We start from the raw sequence: 21,009 nt of genomic DNA, 5'->3' as shown, positions 1-21,009 counted from the left end.
TAGCATCCCATAGGCCTTCTTAACTACCCTATCAACCTGTGCAGTGATCTTGAGGGATGTATGGATTTAAACCCCAAGGTCCCTTTGTTCATCTACACTCTTAACTAACTGACCATTAACCCTGTACTCAGTCTTCTGGTTTGTTCTTCCAAAATGCATCACCTCACACTTACCCGGATTGAACTCCACCTGCCACTTTTCTGCCCAGCTGTGCATCCTGTCTATATCCTCTTGTTACCTTCAACAACCTACAGCTCCATCCACAAACACTCCAACCTTTGTGCCATCCACAAACTTTCTCACCCATCCTACCGCCTCTTCGTACAGGTCATTTATAAAAATCACGAAGAGCAGGGGTCCCAGGACAGATCCTTGCCTCGCTCCACTAGTCACTGACCTCCAGGCAGAATACTTTCCTTCCACTACTACCCTCTGCTTTCTTCCTGTCAGCCAATTTTTTATCCAAACAGCCAAGGTTCTACTAATCCCATGCCTCATGAGTTTCTGGATGAGTCTCTCGTGGGGGACCTTGTCAAATGCTTTGCTAAAGTCCATGCAGACCACATCTACCACCCTACCCTCATCAATTTATTTTGCTACTTCTTCATAAAACTCAATCAGGCTCGTGAGGCACGACCTTCCCTTCAAAGCCATGTTGACTATCCTTGAGCAGACTGTACTCCTCCAAATGCTAGGAGATCCTATCCTTAAGAATCCTTTCCAATAGTTTGCAGACCACCAACGTAAGACTCACTGGTCCATAGTTCCCAAGATTCTCCCTATTACCTTTTTTAAACAAGGGAACTACATTTGCCAATCTCCAATCCTCCAGCACCTCCCCTGCAGCCAAAAAGAATTCAAAGATCATAGCTACTGTTCCAGTGATCTCTCCTCTCACTTCACACAGCAACCTGGAGTATATCACATCCGGCCCTGGGGACTTATCAATCTTGATGTTTTTGAGAAGATCCAACACTTCTTCCTTAATCTCCACATTGTCCAGCACACAGGCCTGTTCTAATTTGACCTCACCCTGATCAAGTTCCATTTCACTTGTGAATTCTGAAGCAAAGTATTCCTTTGGGATCTCCCTGACCTCCTCCGCCTCCAGGCATGTTGCCTTCTTTATCCTTTATCGTTCCTGTCATTCTTCTATTCTTCACATATGCATAGAATGCCTTGGGATGTTAATCCTACATGCCAAGGCCTTCTCATGCCCCCTTCGAGCTCTCCTAAGTCCCTCCATAAGTTCCTTAATCCTACATGCCAAGGCCTTCTCATGCCCCCTTCGAGCTCTCCTCTGTCCCTCCTTAAGCTCCTTCCTGGCTATCCTATATTTTTCATGAGCCCCTCCTACTTTCTGCTTCTTATATCTAACATATGCTTCCTTCTTACTCTTGATGAGTTGCCTCACGTGTTTTGTCAGCCCCGTTTCCCTTTTCCTACCATTTTTCCCTTCCTCAGTGGGACAAACCTATCCTGAACCCAGCACAAGTGGTCCCTAAACTTCCTCCACATTACTTCTGTGCTTTCACACTTGAACATCTGTTTCCAATTTACTCTCGCCAGTTCCTGCCTCATCCCTTCAAAGTTGGCCTTTCTCCAGTTAAGCACTTTCCCATTTTGTCTGTATTTATCCGTTTCCATAAGTAAGCTGAAGCTAAGGGAGTTGTGGTCACTCTCACCAAAATGCTCCCCCACCAAGAGGTCTGTCAGCTGACCAGGTTCATTACCCAGAACTAGATCCAGTATGGCCTCTCCTCTCGTCGGCCAGTCCACATACTGTGTCAGGAATCCTTCTTGAACACACCTGACAAATTCAGCCCCATCTATCCCCCTTGCAGTCAGGAGGTGCCAGTCAATATGAGGGAAGTTGAAATCACCCATAACTACAACCCTGTATTTCCTGCACCATTCTGAAATCTGCCTGCTTATCTGCTCCTCGGTGTCCCGAGGGCAATTTGGGAACCTATAGACTACTCCCAGCACAGTGACTGATCCCTTCCTATTTCTAACTTCCACCCACACTGACTCTGTGGACACTCCCTCTGCAGCGTTCTCCCTTTCTACAGCTGTGATTCTATCCCAGACCAGTAATGCTACTTCCCACCACCCCACCTTTCTACCTCCCATCCTATTCCTTTTAAAACACCTGAACCCCAGGACCTGCATCAGCCAATCCTGCCCTTCCTCCACCCAAGTTTCAGTAATGGCCACAACATCGTAGTTCCACGTACTGATCCATGCTTTAAGTTCATCCCCTTTATTCCTAATACTCCTAGTGTTGAAATAGACACATTTCAACCCCTCTGACTGGCTACCTTTATGTTTCATTCCCAGCCTGTCCTTCCTCACCAACTCAGAACTCTCAGCATCATGCCCTTGTCCTTCTACCCTAATCTCTGCACTCACATTCTGATTCCCACCCCCTGCCAAACTTGTTTAAACCCTCCCCAACAGCTCTAGCAAACCTACCCGCCAGGATATTGGTCCCTTTCCAGTTCAGCCCGTCCGTTTTGTACAGGTCAGACCTTCCCCAGGAGAGATCCCAATGATCCAGAAATCTGAACCCCTGCCCCCTGCACCAACTCTTCAGCCACGCATTCATCTGCCATAACTTCCTGTTCCTACCCTCTCTGTCTCGTGGCACAGGCAGCAATCCCGAGATCACCACCCTTGAGGTCCTGCTTTTTAACTTTCCTAACTCCCTATATTCCTTCTTCAGGACCTCATCCCTACTCCTATCGATGTCTTTGGTCCCCACGTGGACCACGACATCTGGTTGCTCACCCTCTCTCCTGAGAATACCGAGAACGCGATCCGAGATATCGTGGACCCTGGCATCAGGGAGGCAACAGACCATCCGGGATTCTCGATCTCTCTCACAGATCCTCTTATCTGTCCCCCAACTATCGAATCCTCTATCACTACTGCTCTCCTCTTTTCCCTCCTTCCCTTCTGAGCTGAGGGTCCAGTCTCGGCGCCAGAGATGCGACCACTGCAACTTGTCCCTGGTAGGTCATCCCCACCGACAGTATCCAAAACGGTATACTTATTGTTGATGGGAATGGCCACATGGGTGCCCTGCTCTTCCTGTCTATTCCCCTTCCCTCTCCTGTCTCCTGACTTTTATTGGTGACTGTCTCCCTGAAACTCTGCTCTATTACTGCCTCTGCCTCCCGAATGATCTGAAGTTCATCCAGCTCCAGCTCCAGTTCCATATAACCATATAACAATCACAGCACGGAAACAGGCCATCTCCGCCCTCCTAGTCCGTGCCGAACTCTTAATCCCACCTAGTCCCACCTACCCGCACTCAGCCCATAACCCTCCACTCCTTTCCTGTCCATATACCTATCCAATTATACCTTAAATGACACAACTGAACTGGCCTCTACTACTTCTACAGGAAGCTCATTCCACACAGCTATCACTCTCTGAGTAAAGAAATACCCCCTCGTGTTTCCCTTAAACTTCTGCCCCCTAACTCTCAAATCATGTCCTCTAGTTTGAATCTCCCCTACTCTCAATGGAAACAGCCTATTCACGTCAACTCTATCTATCCCTCTCAAAATTTTAAATACCTCGATCAAATCCCCCCTCAACCTTCTACGCTCCAATGAATAGAGACCTAACTTGCTCAACCTTTCTCTGTAACTTAAGTGCTGAAACCCAGGTAACATCCTAGTAAATCGATTTGACAGGAACTGCAGCTGGATGCACCTTTTGCAGGTGTAGTCATCAGAGACAATTGTGTTGTCCCTGACTTCCCACATCCTACAATTGGAGCACTTAACTGCCCTATCTACTGCCTCCATTACCAACTCCTGTTAATTAAATTAATCAAATAAACTTACCCGGCCTGACCTCACTGGGAGCAAGCTCATCTTCTGCCGCTGCTCGCCGAAGCCTCTCGAGCCAAAGCCTCAACGCTCCACTCCTTCACCAGCCCACTCACTGGCCGCTCTGCTTGAACTACCCCTTTTTTATTTGTTTGAGCTTTTCAATTTTCAATTGTCCAATCATTTGCTCTCTGCTGAGTCTGAGCTACTCAAATCTGATTTGCCCAATCAGCTGCCTTCCGCTGGGAATCTGTGGAACGTGTTTCCACAAAGGGCAGCGGAGGCTGTCACTGCGCGTATTAAAGGCAGCTAGTGTTGGCTCTTGATTAGTTAAGGTCATGGGGAGAGTGGGTATGAGTCAAATCAAATCTCTCTTGTTCAAATGATGGGGTACACTAGACTCGACAGGCCGAATGGCCCACTTCTGCTCCTATGCAGAACAGTTGCAGAGAAGGTGCAAGATCATAATGAGGTCAAGAGTCCAAAGTCTATCTTATACGAGTGGACCATTCAATAGTCTAATAACAGTGGGGTGGAAGCTGTGTTTGAACTTGGTGGTGCATACCTGACTTTTGTATCTTCGGCTAGATGGAGAGTATGTCCGGGGAGAGTCCAGTTTGACACCTTGTATTCCATCTGGTTAGCCGCCAACCTGAAAGCATGAGCTTCACCTTTTCACACCTATGGTGATGAAATGCTTTGAGAGGTTGGTCGTGGCTAGAATGAACCACTGCCTCAGCAAGGGCCTGGACCCTCTGCAATTTGCCTGTCACCATAGAGGGCCGACGGCAGACACAATCTCAATGGCTGTTCGTAGGGCCTTAGATCACCTGGACAATGCAAACACCTATGTTAGGATGCTGTTTATTGACAATAGACCTGTGTTTTACACCATCATTCCCACAGTCCTGATTGATAAGCTACAGAAACTGGGCCTCTGTGCCTTCCTCTGCTATTGGATCCTCCACTTCCAAACTGGAAGACCACAATATCTCCTCCTCACTGACAATCCACACTGGTGCCCCTCAGGGGTGTGTGCTTGGCCCACTGCTCTACTCCAGCTGTACCCGTGACTGTGTGGCTAGTACAGCTCAAACGCCACCCATAAGTTTGCTGATGATACGACCATTGTGGGTAGAATCTCAGGTGGTGACGAGAGGGCGTACAGGAGTGAGATATACCAGCTAGTGGAGTGGCGTCGCAACAACAACCTGTCACTCAACATCAGTAAGACGAAAGAGCTGATTGTGGACTTCAGGAAGGGTAACACGAGGGAACACATACCAATCCTCGCAGAGGGGTCAGAAGTGGAGAGAGTGAACAGCTCCTGGTGTCAAGATCTGAGGATCTAACCTGGTCCCAACATATTGACACAGCTATAAAGAAGGCAAGACAATGGATATATTTCATTAGAAGAGATTTGGTTTGTCGCCTAAAACGCCTGAAGACTTCTGCAGATGTACCATGGAGAGCGTTCTGACAGGCGGCATCGGGGTCTGGTGTGGGGGGGGGGTGGCGACGTACAGAACCGAGAGAAGCCTCAGGAAGGTGTAAAATTAGTCAGCTCCATCTAGGGTTCAAGCCTCCACATCAAAGACATCTGCAAGGAGAGGAGTCTCAGGAAGGCGGCAACGACCCCAATCACGCAGGACATGCCCTCTTCTCGTTAACATCGGGTAGGAGGTAGATGAGCCTGAAGCACACGCTCAGAGATTCAGCAACAGCTTCTTCCCCTCTGCCATCCGATTCATTGAACTCCTGACCACTACACCGCCCCCCACACGCACACGCACACGCACACGATTTCTGCTTTGCACCATTTTTAGTCTATTTAATAATTCAATATACATATAGACTTAGTTTAATTGATATCCTTATTTATTTTTTCTATATTATTATGTATTGCATTGAACTGCTGCTGCTGTTAACAAATTTCACGACACATGCCGGTGATAATAAGCCGGAGTCTGATTCATGACAACTTGTGCGGGCGGCCGAGTGTCTACGCGAACTTGCTGTACACACCCGAATCAAAAGCTGGGGATGAAACAGACGGTTCATCTGCTGAGGACTGGATCTGTGGCAGTCGAGTCTCGTGACCCGGGTTTGTACAAGGACACCAGGAATGACCTGTGGGGGTCTATTTGACTTGCATAAGCTATAAATCACAATAGTGTATAGAGAAAAGGTTTCCACCCACATATATTGTGGTCCCTCTTGCCCTGATGCTCCCCATAAATGGGCATTCCTCACACACACCCAGCATCAGCAGCTCTGGTGCACGGCTTGAGATTTGTGCTGGGGCAGGCTCAGAGTGAAATGGCATTGTCTGCTGGGGGTGGAGTGCGGTGGCCGGTGGGTTGGGATTGATGTGGGGGAAGGGGACGGAGAAATCCTGGGCCACACACAACACTCATATCTTTGTTTGCATTTCAGCCACACAATGGTCAGACACTGCGGACTCGTGACAGCCCAGAACACCCCAGGTGAGCAGTCAGCCACGTTTAACACAGTTCCCTTTGACTAGGAGGGAATTTGCCTGTTGAGTCCATGTTAGTTCACGCAATCCCATTCCCTGACTGGATTCAGGAATGGGAATGGGAGAGAGCCATTTGGATTGTGGACACGGGAGTGAATGGGAAGGGGTGGGGTCCATTGGGATTGTGTACAGTGGGAGTGAATGGGAATGGGAGAGGGCCACTTGGATTGTGGACACGGGAGTGAATGGGAAGGGGTGGGGTCCATTGGGATTGTGTACAGTGGGAGTGAATGGGAAGGGGTGGGGTCCATTGGGAGTGTGGACGGTGGGAGTGAATGGGAAGGGGTGGGGTCCATTGGGGTTGTGGACGGTGGGAGTGAATGGGAAGGGGTGGGGTCCGTTGGGATTGTGTACAGTGGGAGTGAATGGGAAGGGGTGGGGTCCATTGGGAGTGTGGACGGTGGGAGTGAATGGGAAGGGGTGGGGTCCATTGGGATTGTGGACGGTGGGAGTGAATGGGAAGGGGTGGGGTCCATTGGGATTGTGTACAGTGGAAGTGAATGGGAAGGGGTGGGGTCCATTGGGATTGTGGACGGTGGGAATGAATGGGAAGGGGTGGGGTCCATTGGGGTTGTGTACAGTGGGAGTGAATGGGAAGGGGTGGGGTCCATTGGGGTTGTGTACAGTGGGAGTGAATGGGAAGGGGTGGGGTCCATTGGGGTTGTGTACAGTGGGAGTGAATGGGAAGGGGTGGGGACTATTCGGATTGTGGACGGTGGGAGTGAATGGGAATGGGTGTGTCTCCATTGGGATTTCCAATGGTGGTTTCTACACCCTCCCCCTCACCTTGTTATTCCCCCGTCCCGACCCAGTTCCTCTGAAGAAGATCTCGGTGCGAGTGGAGGTGAAGGGGTTTGTGGCCGATGTGTCTGCAGACCTGGAGTACAGGAATGAGGAGGCTTCTCCCCTGGAGGCCGTGTTCACATTCCCTGTGGACAGCGATTCTGCCGTCTACAACTTCCAAGCGACGGTGGACGGGAAGACGATCGTGGCCGAGATAAAGGAACGGGAACAGGTGGGAGTTGGGTGGGTGGGAAAGGGCACATAGACCACTTAATCACCTAAAAGAATCTAATTCTAAGTCGACAGGACAAATTATCTTTCGACATCTCAGTCGGAGTCAGACTCCCCCGGGATGGGGATCAAGGTCTGTAAAGACTGATGTGGGATTGCGATTCCAGCGTAGTGATCCCTGGATTGTGCGGTGGGAGATGATCTTTTGGTGCGGCTAAGAGGGGTGGGGTTCTGAATTGGAGCTGTGTGTTTTGATCTGCGGTGGTGACGAGCTGGGAGATCTGTCCCAAGTTAAGGTCTTTGAGCCAGAGCTGGGACCTTCTATCTTGAAGTACTGACTCGGGAACTCAGATGAGATCCTGGGATATCAGATAAATGTTACTGGACACAGGGATCTTGGGATCTGGGACCAGACTGCATGCTGGGGGGGGGGGGGGGTGGGGAGGAGGCAGATCTGGTAACCAGGCTCCTCTGCTCTCTGCCCCAACCTGCCCACACCCCTCCCCTCCAGGCTCAGGACGCCTACGACGACGCCATCTCCTCCGGCCAGGAGGCCTTCCTGCTCGAGGAGGACAGCAGTAGCAGTGACATCTTCACCTGCAGGGTGGGCAACCTGCCCCCAGGCTGTGCGGTCACCGTCTCCTTCAGCCTGGCCCAGGAACTGCCCCTTGAGGCTGATGGTGCCGTCCGCTTCACTCTGCCCGCTGTCCTAAACCCCCGGTACTCCCCTGCAGGTAAGTTCCTGGTCCCAAAGAGAGGGTCACCCACCGATGCTGCCCTGCAGTAGGAGAGAGTCAGACACAGGGTGAGGCTCCCTCCACACCATCCCGTAACACACACCCTGTGACAGGGTCAGGCTCCCTCCACACCGTCCCGTCACACACTCCCAGGGACAGGGTCAGACACAGGGTGAGGCTCCCTCCACACCGTCCCGTCACACACTCCCAGGGACAGAGTCAGACACAGGGTGATGCTCCCTCCACACCGTCCCGTAACACATACCCAGGGACAGGGTCAGACACCGGGTGAGGCTCCCTCCACACCGTCCCGTAACACAATCCCGGGGACAGGGTCAGACACAGGGTGAGGCTCCCTCCACACCGTCCCATCACACACTCCCAGGGATAGGGTCAGACACAGGGTGAGGCTCCCCCCCCACACCGTCCCATCACACACTCCCAGGGACAAGGTCAGACACAGGGTGAGGCTCCCACAACACCGTCCCGTCACACACCCCCAGGGACAGGGTCAGACACAGGGTGATGCTCCCTCCACACCGTCCCGTAACACATACCCAGGGACAGGGTCAGACACCGGGTGAGGTTCCCTCCACACCGTCCCGTAACACAATCCCGGGGACAGGGTCAGACACAGGGTGAGGCTCCCTCCACACCGTCCCGTCACACACTCCCAGGGATAGGGTCAGACACAGGGTGAGGCTCCCCCCCCACACCGTCCCATCACACACTCCCAGGGACAAGGTCAGACACAGGGTGAGGCACCCTCCACACCGTCCCGTCACATACTCACAGGGACAGGGTCAGACACAGGGTGAGGCTCCCACAACACCGTCCCGTCACACACTCCCAGGGACAGGGTCAGACACAGGGTGAGGCTCCCTCCACACCGTCCCGTCACACACTCCCAGGGACAGGGTCAGACACAGGGTGAGGCTCCCTCCACACCGTCCCGTCACACACTCCCAGGGACAGGGTCAGTCTCCCCCGTTCAGTGCACTTGAATCTAACCAAACCACCTCCAACTCTCCCAGGCACCCAGGGTCCCTGTATAACCCAGGCCAGTGCCCCCACGGACAAGCCACTCTACACTTTGGAGCTGGAGGCTCATTTCCACAGCCCACATGGGATCTCCCGGATCCAATCCAATTGCCAAGTGACACCCGTGGAATTCCTCAATCCCGACAAGACGTCAGCCAAGGTAAGGAAAGCTGTTTCACACCAATAACCATCAGTGGGACAGTGGTCTTGTGGAGGGGAAGTGGCAATAAAGTAACAATTCAAGTGGACAGACGGAAATCAGATACACTGACCGGTGTCCCTCGGGGATATCTGTACACTGACCGGTGTCCCACAGTCCCTCTCCCTCAGGGGGATATCTGTACACTGACCGGTGTCCCTCAGGGGGATATCTGTACACTGACCGGTGTCCCTCAGTCCCTCTCCCTCAGGGAGATATCTGTACACTGACCGGTGTCCCTCAGTCCCTCTCCCTCAGGGAGATATCTGTACACTGACCGGTGTCCCTCAGTCCCTCTCCCTCAGGGAGATATCTGTACACTGACCGGTGTCCCTCAGTCCGTCTCCCTCAGGGGGATATCTGTACACTGACCGGTGTGCCTCAGTCCGTCTCCCCCAGGGGGATATCTGTACACTGACCAGTGTCTCTCAGTCCCTCTCCCTCTGGGGATATCTGTACACTGACCGGTGTCCCTCAGTCCCTCTCCCTCAGGGGGATATCTGTACACTGACTGATGTCCCTCTCCCTCGGGGGGATATCTGTACACTGACCGGTGTCCCACAGTCCCTCTCCCTCAGGGGGATATCTGTACACTGACCGGTGTCTCTCAGTCCCTCTCCCTCAGGAGGATATCTGTACACTGACCGGTGTCCCACAGTCCCTCTCCCTCAGGGGGATATCTGTACACTGACCGATGTCTCTCAGTCCCTCTCCCTCAGGGGGATATCTGTACACTGACCGGTGTCCCTCAGTCCCTCTCCCTCAGGGGGATATCTGTACACTGACCGGTGTCTCTCAGTCTCTCTTCCTCAGGGGGATATCTGTACACTGACCGGTGTGCCTCAGTCCCTCTCCCTCAGGGGGATATCTGTACACTGACCGGCGTGCCTCAGTCCCTCTCCCTCAGGGGGATATCTGTACACTGACCGGTGTCCCTCAGTCCCTCTCCCTCAGGAGGATATCTGTACACTGACCGATGCCCCTCAGTCCCTCTCCCTCAGGGGTATATCTGTACACTGACCGGTGTCTCTCAGTCTCTCTTCCTTAGAGGGATATCTGTACACTGACCGGTGTCCCTCAGTCCCTCTCCCTCAGGGGGATATCTGTACACTGACCGGCGTGCCTCAGTCCCTCTCCCTCAGTGGGATATCTGTACACTGACCGGTGTCCCTCAGTCCCTCTCCCTCAGGGGTATATCTGTACACTGACCGGTGTCCCTCAGTCCGTCTCCCTGAAGGGGAGTTTCTGGTGACTCTCTCCCCTCCTGTTCTGCTCTGTGTTCTGACCCTGTGTTGTGACCCCATTTCCAGCTCTCCCTGGTGAAGGGTCACGGCTTCGACAGGGACGTCGAGCTCTTGATGTTCTCCCAGAAGGTCCATGAACCGAGCGCCATCCTCGAGGCAGGGCCGGGGTCTGCTGCTCCAGGTGGGGGCTTCTCTGGGAAGGGGAATGTGCCCCATCTTTGTGGGGGGGCTGTTGGAGTAGGGTTGTATGGGGTGAGAGGGGAGTGGGAATGTGTGGGATGGGGCTGGAAGGGTGGGTGGGAAGTGAGAGAGGGGTGTGAAATGCAGGGTGGGGATGGGAGGTGTCCGGATGGGTCCTGTGCTCCTAGATAACCAGCGCTGTGTGTGTGATTTGGGAAGAGTCCCCTCCTCCCCCTGACACGCTCCTCTTGCCCCAACACAGGGACCCTGATGGCCGACCCCACTGTCATGGTGAATCTCTTCCCCCGGTTTCCCGAGGATCTCCAGGACGTGCCGACAGGCGAGTTCATTTTCCTCATGGATAGGTCGGGCAGCATGGGAATGTCGATGTCTCACGGAAACTCCAGGTCCCGGATCCAGTGTGCCAAGGTAAATCCGGCCCAGGATGCAGAGGGAATCACTCGTGCGGGCCTATGGGACGGAGGGTCTGTTTCGATTTTCCGGCCGGGATGTGGAGTTGTGGGAATGCCCGGGAGAGTCTTCAGGACTGACAAGTTCTGTTCTCCCCCCACAGGACACGATGCTCCTGCTCCTCAAGAGCCTTCCCATGGGATGTTTCTTCAACATTTACGGATTTGGGAGCCACTTCACCTCGTTCTTCCCGTAAGTGGGAACTTTCATCCTGGGGCCGGGAACTTGAGGGCCAGAATTCCCGGGTAGAACCTGACCCAACCATTTCCCATCTTGATTCGTTCAAGCCCCATGTGTGCCGCCCAATGCAGCCACCTTCGCCAGCACCCCCGCCCCCCCCCCCACCTCGCCGTACACTCCCTGTATAAAATGCGTGCAGGGAGAATTGGTAAAAATAGAACTGCAAATGATCTTCATAACGTCGAGTAGTTACTAGCCTGGTGAGTGATTTGCTCCGAGTCGCCCAGCAGCATTGGCCACTGAGTCTGGAATTACTAGCACATTAACCACATTACTTATTGTCTTCATCGGCCGGCAGTAGGTCAGTTTCAGTGGCTGGTGTGTACCCACTTTCATTTACCGTCTTCTTTCACTGCTGATTCAGTAATTAAAAGTTCAAAGTTACAAAGTACATCTTTTATCAAAATATATACAGTGGAATGCAAAAGTTTGGGCAACCCTGGTCAAAATTTCTGTTACTGTGAATAGCTAAGCAAGTAAGAGATGACCCGATTTCCAAAAGTCATAAAGTTAAAGATGACACATTCCTTTAATATTTTAAGCAATATTGCTTTTTTTTATTCCCATTTTTTACAGTTTCAAAATAACAAAAATGGAAAAAGGCCTGAAGCAAAAGTTTGGGCACCCTGCATGGTCAGTACTTAGAAACACACCCTTTGGCAAGTATCACAGCTTGTAAATGCTTTCTGTAGCCAGCTCAGAGTCTTTCCATTCTTGTTTGGGAGATTTTCACCCACTCTTCCTTGCAGAAGACTTCCAGTTCTATTTAACTTCCATCAGTCCACAGGACTTGTTTCCAAAATGTATCAGGTTTGTTTAGATGTTCCTTTGCAAACTTCTGAGGCTGAATTTTGTGCTGAGGACACAGGAAAGGTTTTCTTCTGATGACTCTTCCATGAAGGTCATATTTGTGCAGCTGTCACTGCACATTAGAACAGTGCACCACCACTCCAGAGTCTGCTAAATCTTCCTGAAGGTCTTTTGCAGTCAAACAGGGGTTTTGATTTGCCTTTCTAGCAATCCCACGAGCAGTTCTCTCAGGAAGTTTTCCTGGTCTTCCAGACCTCAACTTGACCTCCACCATTCCTGTTAACTGCCATTTCTTAATTACATTACGAACTGAGGAAACGGCTACCTGAAAACACTTTGCTATCTTCTTATAGCCTTCTCCTGCTTTGTGGGCACCATTTATTTTAATTTTCAGAGTGCTAGGCAGTTGCTTAGAGGAGCCCATGGCTGCTGATTGTTGGGACAAGGTTTGAGGAGTCAGGGTATTTATAAAGCTTTGAAATTTGCATCACCTGGCCTTTCCTAACGATGACTGTGAACAAGCCATAGCCCTAACAAGCTAATTAGGGTCTGAGCTCAAATCTCTTGGTGTGTCCAAACTTTTGTATGGTGCTCCTTTCCTTTTTTTCACTATAAAATGGTACAAAACAAAAATAATATGCTAATCTTGCTTAAAATGTTGAAAGGAATGTTTCATCTTTAATGTTATGACCTTTGGAGATCAGTTCTTCTACTTACTTAACTATTCACAGTAACAGAAATTTTGACCGGGGCTCCCCAAACTTTTGCATGCCACAGTATGCATGAAACAGCCCCTGAGATTTGTCTTTCCACAGTCATGAAACAAAGAAAACTATGGAACCCGTTCACAGTAAAACATCAAACCTCACCCCAACCCCATGCCCATCCGTAATTAAACTAAATCACGTAAGCTGCAGAAAAAGATGAGCCAAAAACAGTGAATATAAAACACAAACTCAATAGAGTCCAGGCATCATAACGTGATCTATACAGTCCAATGCACGAACCGCATCGATTAACTTTGCACAAGACCAAGGACTCCAGCACAATTCTCCAGCAGCATTGAACAGACCATTCAAGCGCAGACACCTTCCTTCAGGAGCAGTCAGTCAGAGACTGTCACACAGAGACACCGAGAGACTGTCACACAGAGACTCCGAGACTGTCACACAGAGACACCGAGAGACTGTCACACAGAGACACCGAGAGACCGTCACACAGAGACACCGAGAGACTGTCACACAGAGACTCCGAGACTGTCACACAGAGACTCCGAGACTGTCACACAGAGACACCGAGAGACTGTCACACAGAGACACCGAGACTGTCACACAGAGACTCCGAGAGACTGTCACACAGAGACACCGAGAGACCGTCACACAGAGACACTAAGACCGTCACACAGAGACACCGAGAGACCGTCACACAGAGACACCGAGAGACCGTCACACGGAGACACCGAGAGACCGTCACACGGAGACACAGAGAGACCGTCACACGGAGACACCGAGAGACCGTCACACAGAGACACTGAGAGACCGTCACACAGAGACACCGAGAGACCGTCACACGGAGACACCGAGAGACCGTCACACAGAGACACCGAGAGACCGTCACACAGAGACACCGAGAGACCGTCACACAGAGACACCGAGAGACCGTCACACAGAGACACCGAGAGACCGTCACACAGAGACACTGAGAGACCGTCACACAGAGACACCGAGAGACCGTCACGCGGAGACACCGAGAGACCGTCCCGCGGAGACACCGAGAGATCGTCCCGCGGAGACACCGAGAGACCGTCCCGCGGAGACACCGAGAGACCGTCCCGCGGAGACACCGAGAGACCGTCCCGCGGAGACACCGAGAGACCGTCACACAGAGACACCGAGACACTGTCACGCGGAGACACCGAGAGACTGTCACTGAAAGACAGAGAGACACTGTCCCGCGGAGACACCTACCTCTGACGGCAGCGAGTGAGGTGGGCAGTAAACATCGTTGACTACCGACTTGCCTTCTGTTGAGAAGCAAGCTGGACAGCTCGAGTTAATTTCACACAACGGTTAACAAAACTATTTGCCGTAACGTGTCTTATCAGCCTCCCTGAGATGTGGAGCTCCCGGCAGTGACATGCGACACCCTGTTAGTACGTCGAATGGATTTTGTTTCAATTTCTTGTTTGGTGTTGCCCTGAAGACCAGAGGAAGAGCTTAGGCCTCGGTACGCCTTCCTCGGGATTCTCAGTCAGTCTCCGTCTGACATTCCATTCATTTGTCTGGCTTGTCCTGATGACTCTGGGCAACGTGGACAATGAAACAACCATTCAATGTTCATCTGTCAACATAGTTCCTGTCAAACTCTCACAGTGAAATGTGATCCTTGGTCATGGTCGATGTGACACAGCAATTCCCACCTTGAGATATAGTCCTGGATGAGAGGTTTTCTGTGTGTGTCTGTGTGTGCGTGCATGTGTGTGTCTGTGTGTGCGTGCGTGTGCGTGCGTGTGTGTGCGTGTGTGTGTGTGTGTGTGTGTGGCTTCCCTTGCTGTGGCTGTTGACTCCTAGCAATGACTGTTGACCCTTGGTCAGAGACTGTTGATCTTAACTGTGATGATCTTATTCCCATTTCCATATCCTTGTTCCAATTGTTTGGTGGCTTGTAAAAGCTCACTATATCGAACACTCCAATTCATTTTGGCTCCTTTCCCATTTTTGCAATATCTGGTCTTAAGTCGTCCATGAAAAGTTGACTTCAATTGTAGGAACCTCTATGTAATCTTCATTTATTCCTGAAGCCCCTGAAAACTTTAAGCACGTTCTCCTGTAGCATTCCTCGTATTCAGAAACATCCTCAGAAATCTTTTACTAACAATCCACCACTTTCCTCCGATCAGTCCATGTCCGTCATTCTTCCAATCACCTCTCAATTGCCTTCCAACCATCTTGTATATTTTGTTAATTGTCTTTAATGTTGTCAGCTCGATGAGTCACAACATAGTCGACAAAGATTTGGATGCCATTATATGGGTGCAGTTTGTTCTTAATATGATAAAGCTCAATCCAAGTCTTTAGACTTCCATTTTTTAGGAGGTGGAATTTCTTTGGACCAATGGACTCCCTTCTCGGTTTAGGTGGTTGATGGGAAACCATTCGTCTCCTTTCATAGGTTCTATCATCAGTCCCGTGTTTCTTCACATCCTTGGTCTTTATTGGGGCAAATCGTACCACAACTGCCAATCCTATTGCTTCATCACTGTAATCCTCTCCTGTGTCACTAGAGGTTGCCGTAGAGTCCATGCTGTGATTGCTCAGGGTCCAGACGGTGGTGCTGTCTGGGGGGACCATCCAACAAGGGGGTGTTTCCCAAGGAGAAGCATTTCTGGCCAGACTGCCAGCTTGTGGTCCCTGCTGGGCTTTCTGATATTCTGATACTGCTTCAGTTTACTTGGAAGCTCCACGCAATGCACTTTGATTTGATTGCACGCACCATGTTGTGTTCTCACTTGCTCAGCTGAAGCAAAAAATTGCTATTTAGACTTTTTACCGTCTCTGTCACACTGGTTTTGTAATCGGTCACAGTTTTCCTTACCTCTTGCACCTGTTCGATGACCTTTTATGACTTGACTCATTCTGCCAAGTCATAAATTATGCTTTCTATCAGACCATGTGCCCACTTTGTCACAGATTTGAATTTCTAATGCAGCTTTCAGAACTGTGGTCATACTGCTGATGTCCAGCCAGTCTTATCCTTTCCCAAAGACAGTCTTCAGATCTGATTCCATATCTCATTTCACATTTCATTTCATTTCATTTCACATTTCAGGGTCACATTTCATTTCATTTCATTTCACATTTCAGGGTCACATTTCATTAACCATAGCACCATAGAACACTACGGCACAGTACAGGCCCTTCAGCCCTCCATGTTGTGCTGACCCAAATAATGCTTAAAAAAAGTACTAAACCCACACTACCCCATAACCTTCCACTTTTCTTTCATCTCTGTGCCTGTCCAAGATGCTCTTAAATACCCCTAATGTTTTGGCCTCTATCATCATCCCTGGCAAGTCATTCCCGGCACTCACAACCCTCTGTGCAAAAAAAACTTACCGCTGATGTCTCCCCAAAACTTCCCTCCCTTAATTTTGTACCTATGCCCTTGACTCAACCTTGATTGTAACTCATCAAGTTGTAATGTCCTATTCAGTAAAATCTCAAACCCTCAGTCATCTGTGTACATGTAATAACCGGAGATTCAGCTCCCTCTTTTCCTGTAGCAGCTTTCGTGGCTTTGGCCATTGACTATATTCAATATTGTGTAATACTTAATTCATCCGTACTTTTATCAGTTGGATCGAAATACCTCTGGCTTGTGTTAAAATATTATTGGATTACAATCAGAAGATCACAGGATTGCAAAGAACAGTTTTCTTTTCTCATTGGATTTCAGTCGAAATATTTTGTACACATCAGATTACAGAGTCTGTTAGGTACGCCACTGCTTAGTAAGAATTTGAGTGCATGGTAAATTCCAGTGCCCAGGATAGCAATGTAAAGAATAAGAGAGCTTTCCTTCAGTCTTAAACCTGCACTAGATCAGGGCTTTCCCCACCTGGGGTCCATGGCATAAATAAACTTGGGAACCTTTGTACTAGATGGTATATTGAAGCAATAGCTAAATGATTTGAACTGCTGGGAGATGCTCCCCGACCTGTTCTGCCAGCCCCACTTCTCCGCGCTAACCCCATCCCCTCTGCTCCCTTCCGATGTCTGTCTTGGACGGAGTTGTCATGTTGTTGTCGGATTACCTCCCCCTCAACCTGCACAGGAAGAGTGTTGAGTACAATCAGACCTCCATGCAAGAAGCACTGTCTCAGCTGAAGGAGATCGATGCGGATATGGGTGGGACAGAGATCCTGCAGCCCCTATCGGCCATCTACACAACACCCTGCGTGCCAGGACACCCGCGACAGGTAAAGTGCATCGTCACCCCTCCCTGTGGTTCACCCAAGAGACGGAGAGACTGAAAGGGTGGAAGAGGAGGAGAGAGGGAGGGGAGGGAGGGACTGAGGTGGGGGCAGTGAAGGACTGAGTGTGAGACATGAGGGAGTGTGAGTAGTGGCAGTTGGGAGAGGAGTTCAGGGAGTGAGGGAAGGAAGGAGATGGGAGAGGAGTTCAGGGAGTGAGGGAAGGAAGGAGATGGGAGAGGAGTTGAGCAAGTGAGGGAAGGAAGGAGATGGGAGAGGAGTTGAGCAAGTGAGGGAAGGAAGGAGATGGGAGAGGAGTTGAGCGAGGGAAGGAAGGAGTTGGGAGAGGAGTTGAGCGAGGGAAGGAAGGAGATGGGAGAGGAGTTGAGCGAGGGAAGGAAGGAGTTGGGAGAGGAGTTGAGGGAGTGAGGGAAGGAAGGAGATGGGAGAGGAGTTGAGTGAGGGAAGGAAGGAGATGGCTGAGAGGAGATGAGGGAGTGAGGGAAGGAAGGAGATGGGAGAGGAATTGAGTGAGAGAGGGAAGGAAGGAGGTGGGAGAGGAGTTGAGCAAGTGAGGGAAGGAAGGAGATGGGAGAGGAGTTGAGTGAGTGAGGGAAGGAAGGAGATGGGAGAGGAGTTGAGCAAGTGAGGGAAGGAAGGAGATGGGAGAGGAGTTGAGGGAGTGAGGGAAGGAAGGAGATGGGAGAGGAGTTGAGAGAGTGAAGGAAGGAAGGAGATGGGAGAGGAGTTGAGTGAGGGAAGGAAGGAGATGGCTGAGAGGGAGGGAGAGAACAAGAGCGGGGATGAGAGAGAGGAACAGTGAAGAGAGGATGTGAGTGGAGAACGAGAGCGAGAGAATGGGGGGATGAGAAAGAGTATCGTAATTAAACAAACGGGACAGAACATAGAGAATCTGAGGGATGAGAAAGAGAGAGTGTGAGAAGAAGGGAGTGAGAGGGGACAGATGAGAGAAATTAAACAAAGGGGGGTAATCAGAGACTTGGGTAGGAAAACATGTGAATGGGAAGGAGAGGGGATTAAGAGTAAGAGAGGGACAGAAGGGAAGGAATGTGACGGGATGTGTGGGAGAAATAATAAGAGGTGGGAGAATGAGAGAAAGAGAGAGGGAGTCACTGAGTGAGGATAACACTATGGGAGTAGTGTGCTGGCACTGGGGGGACTGCAGAGGAGATTCACCAGGACCGTCCCAGGGACAGAGTGTCTCGGTGATGAGGAGAAAGGTTGGTCTGTCTCCCCAGGGTGGAGGATGGTAGAAGGGAACATGACTGAGGTTTAGAAAATCATGAGGTGTATAGACAGGAAACTTTCCCCCACATCAGAAGTAGGTAAAACTGGAGGCTGTTGATGTTGGGCGGGGGATGTGGAAGAGATTTAGAGGGAATCTGAGAGGACATTCTTCAGAGAGGAGCAAGGCCCTGGGACAAAGGAGAGAGTGCAGTTACTGATGGCATTTACAAAGTGTGCAGACGAGCACTTGTGTTGTCTAGGTACAGAAGGTGGCAGGGTAGTTACTGGAAGATGCAAACAATATGGATAGGTGCTCTGTGGTCAGTATGGATACAATGGGCAGAATGGCCTGGGTCTTTCCAGGATAACTCTGACTCTCTGCCTCTCTCCTAGCTCTTTGTGTTCACGGACGGTGAGGTATCCAACACCAAGCAGGTGCTGGCTGAGGTTCAGAAGAACAGCCCCAGCCACAGGTGAGAGGTGTAGGGGTAAGGAGGGGTTGCTGTCCCTGACACAACCCAGACTCCCTCTCCACCTCCTCCGAACCTCCCCTCCAACTTGTCCCTGCCTGCCCCTCCAAAAAACCCGCCTGCCCCTCAAACTTCTCCCTGCCTACTGCTCCAGCTTGTCCCCTGCTACCCCCCAACTCATCCCAACCACACCCTCACCGTCTCCCTCATCCCCACCTCTCTCTCCCACCCTGTCCCCACCTCACCCTCGCACCCTTGACCCAACCTCATCCTCTCCCTCCCCCGTCACCACCTCACACTCTTCCACCCCACGTCAGCCTCCCACTCTCCCTCGTCCCCACCACCTCCACGCACATTCAGCTCTCCCATTCCCCATTCGTCTCCTTGTCCGCCATTCTTTGTCAGTCCTCCACCTCTCTTCTCCCACCCCTTTCTCCTCCAGATCCGTCTCTTCCACCTGAACTTTTTCTACTGCTCTCTCCAACTGCCTCCTCCCATCTTTCCCCAATTATCCCGCCCATAATATTGTCTAATTTATGTTCCACCACCAATCTTTTGCAGTTCCTTCTCCCTTTTCTCTTCCATCCTGTCCTTGTCTCCTTTCATTCCCCTGCCCCTCAATCCCATTCCCATTTGGAGCGAAATAACACTAGAGATTACTTCAGCCCCACTGTGTGGACAGCAACGTTGGGCAGGAGCAATGGTAGCATCCATTCCCAGCATGCAATGCAGCAGAGAAACCCCTCTATTACTGAAAGTAAACCATGGCGGTTCACCATCCCGTTCTCCAGGTGCTTTTCCTTCGGGATTGGTGAGGGGGCCTCCACAGCGCTGATCAAAGGCATCGCCAAGGCGGCCAGCGGGAGTTACGAATTCATCACCGGGAAAGACAGGATGGAGCCCAAGGTACTGAGGCAGGGGCAGGGTGGGAAACCCCGAGTTGATGGTGGGGGGGCTGGTTGTCGGGATACTCTTATTGGGGGTAGGACCTTGCGTGTGGGGGAGCGAGGGGGTCACCCCCCCCCCAGAAATGTACAGGGAAGACCAGCAGGCACAGCGGTGAGGATCAGTGTCTCTCAGTGCCTGATCTCGGAATCGCAGGTTCGATCCCAACCTCCGCCACTGTGGGTGTGTGTGTGAGAGAGTGTGTCTGTGAGGGAGCGGGGTTGTGCCTTGGACAGGGGGTGAGACGGACCCTCCCAGGACTCAGAGATGTGCAGGCTGATGGGTTAACTCCCCGTTCCTGCCCCCCACAGGTGAAGGGGTGAATTCAGGGTGTTTCTGTGCTGAATCTCCATGTGAAGTGGGGGACGAGGAGACCCTGGAACTCTCCGAGGCCTGGGGAAGAGAGCAGAGGAGAGGGACAGTGCAACAGATTGGGGGAGCCCAAAATGGGAGAGGGATGGATGGGGTAGTGGGTCGGCCCTTGCAAAGTGAGGCCAAGAAACCTCAGTCTGATCACAGTCTGAAACCACAGTGAAGAGAGGCTGGGTGGGACACGCTGAGAGCAGGCGGGACATGGAGACGTCCTCGTCAGCTGGCCCCTAACCCTAACCTGGCACTGAACGGGGGTCTCTGAGTGTAGGAATCACGAGATGGGACGGAGCCTGCAGAAGTGTTGATCTCTTCCTGTCCCCCACAGGTTCTCCGGACCCTGAAGTACGCCCTGCAACCCAGCGGGACAGGGGTGAGCCTCAGCTGGGACCTGCCCCCAGGGGTAGAGGCCGCTCTGCTGTCACCCCTTCCCAGCACGCTCTTCAACCAGCAGAAAACCATCGTCTACACCCAGCTGAAGGGTCAGGTGAGGGTCAGGCGTGGGGAGATGGGGACTGCTGGTGTGCATTAAGGTAAAAGTAGGGTCACCTCCCCTCTGTGTTATCCCAGGAGTCTCTCTTTCAGGGATTCCTGTTAAAGGGGAACTCTCCTCATCACAGATCCATGTTAGAGTGGGAGTCTTTTTCTATGTAGGACTTCTGTTAAAGAGGAGATAGTTGACCAGGAC

At 51.3% G+C, this 21,009-nt stretch overlaps 3 protein-coding genes across 9 annotated transcripts in view; 2 read left to right on the top strand and 1 right to left on the bottom strand.

The window, feature by feature from the left end:
* The window catches only part of LOC132381864 (von Willebrand factor A domain-containing protein 5A-like), a 49,133-nt gene that overhangs the window by 1,556 nt on the left and 26,568 nt on the right, over positions 1-21,009 (top strand). For all 7 annotated transcript variants that reach the window (XR_009508135.1, XM_059951572.1, XM_059951571.1 and 4 more), the window contains exons 2-12: positions 6,279-6,328; positions 7,194-7,396; positions 7,907-8,129; positions 9,167-9,333; positions 10,683-10,797; positions 11,059-11,225; positions 11,371-11,459; positions 17,151-17,295; positions 18,931-19,010; positions 19,799-19,913; positions 20,650-20,808. Coding sequence is in view for 6 of the 7 variants with exons in the window: in XM_059951572.1 (XP_059807555.1) it covers positions 6,286-6,328; positions 7,194-7,396; positions 7,907-8,129; positions 9,167-9,333; positions 10,683-10,797; positions 11,059-11,225; positions 11,371-11,459; positions 17,151-17,295; positions 18,931-19,010; positions 19,799-19,913; positions 20,650-20,808 (1,506 nt within the window). In the remaining variant the exon portion in view is untranslated. The remainder of the gene's footprint in view (positions 1-6,278; positions 6,329-7,193; positions 7,397-7,906; positions 8,130-9,166; positions 9,334-10,682; positions 10,798-11,058; positions 11,226-11,370; positions 11,460-17,150; positions 17,296-18,930; positions 19,011-19,798; positions 19,914-20,649; positions 20,809-21,009) is intronic.
* LOC132381866 (uncharacterized) overlaps positions 1-21,009 on the bottom strand; it is a 61,487-nt gene that overhangs the window by 29,276 nt on the left and 11,202 nt on the right. The gene's annotated exons all lie outside the window — the stretch shown is intronic.
* Positions 11,991-14,290, top strand: LOC132381555 (trans-Golgi network integral membrane protein TGN38-like). The gene is made up of 3 exons (XM_059951056.1): positions 11,991-12,016; positions 13,747-13,833; positions 14,035-14,290. Exons 1-3 carry the CDS (start codon positions 11,991-11,993, stop codon positions 14,288-14,290), a joined length of 369 nt encoding a protein of 122 aa, XP_059807039.1.

This window comes from Hypanus sabinus, chromosome 26, assembly GCF_030144855.1.
Source record: "Hypanus sabinus isolate sHypSab1 chromosome 26, sHypSab1.hap1, whole genome shotgun sequence".
Taxonomy (NCBI): Eukaryota; Metazoa; Chordata; class Chondrichthyes; order Myliobatiformes; family Dasyatidae; genus Hypanus; species Hypanus sabinus.
Note: the sequence above shows the minus strand (reverse complement) of the source record. Positions and strands in the feature narration are given on the sequence as shown.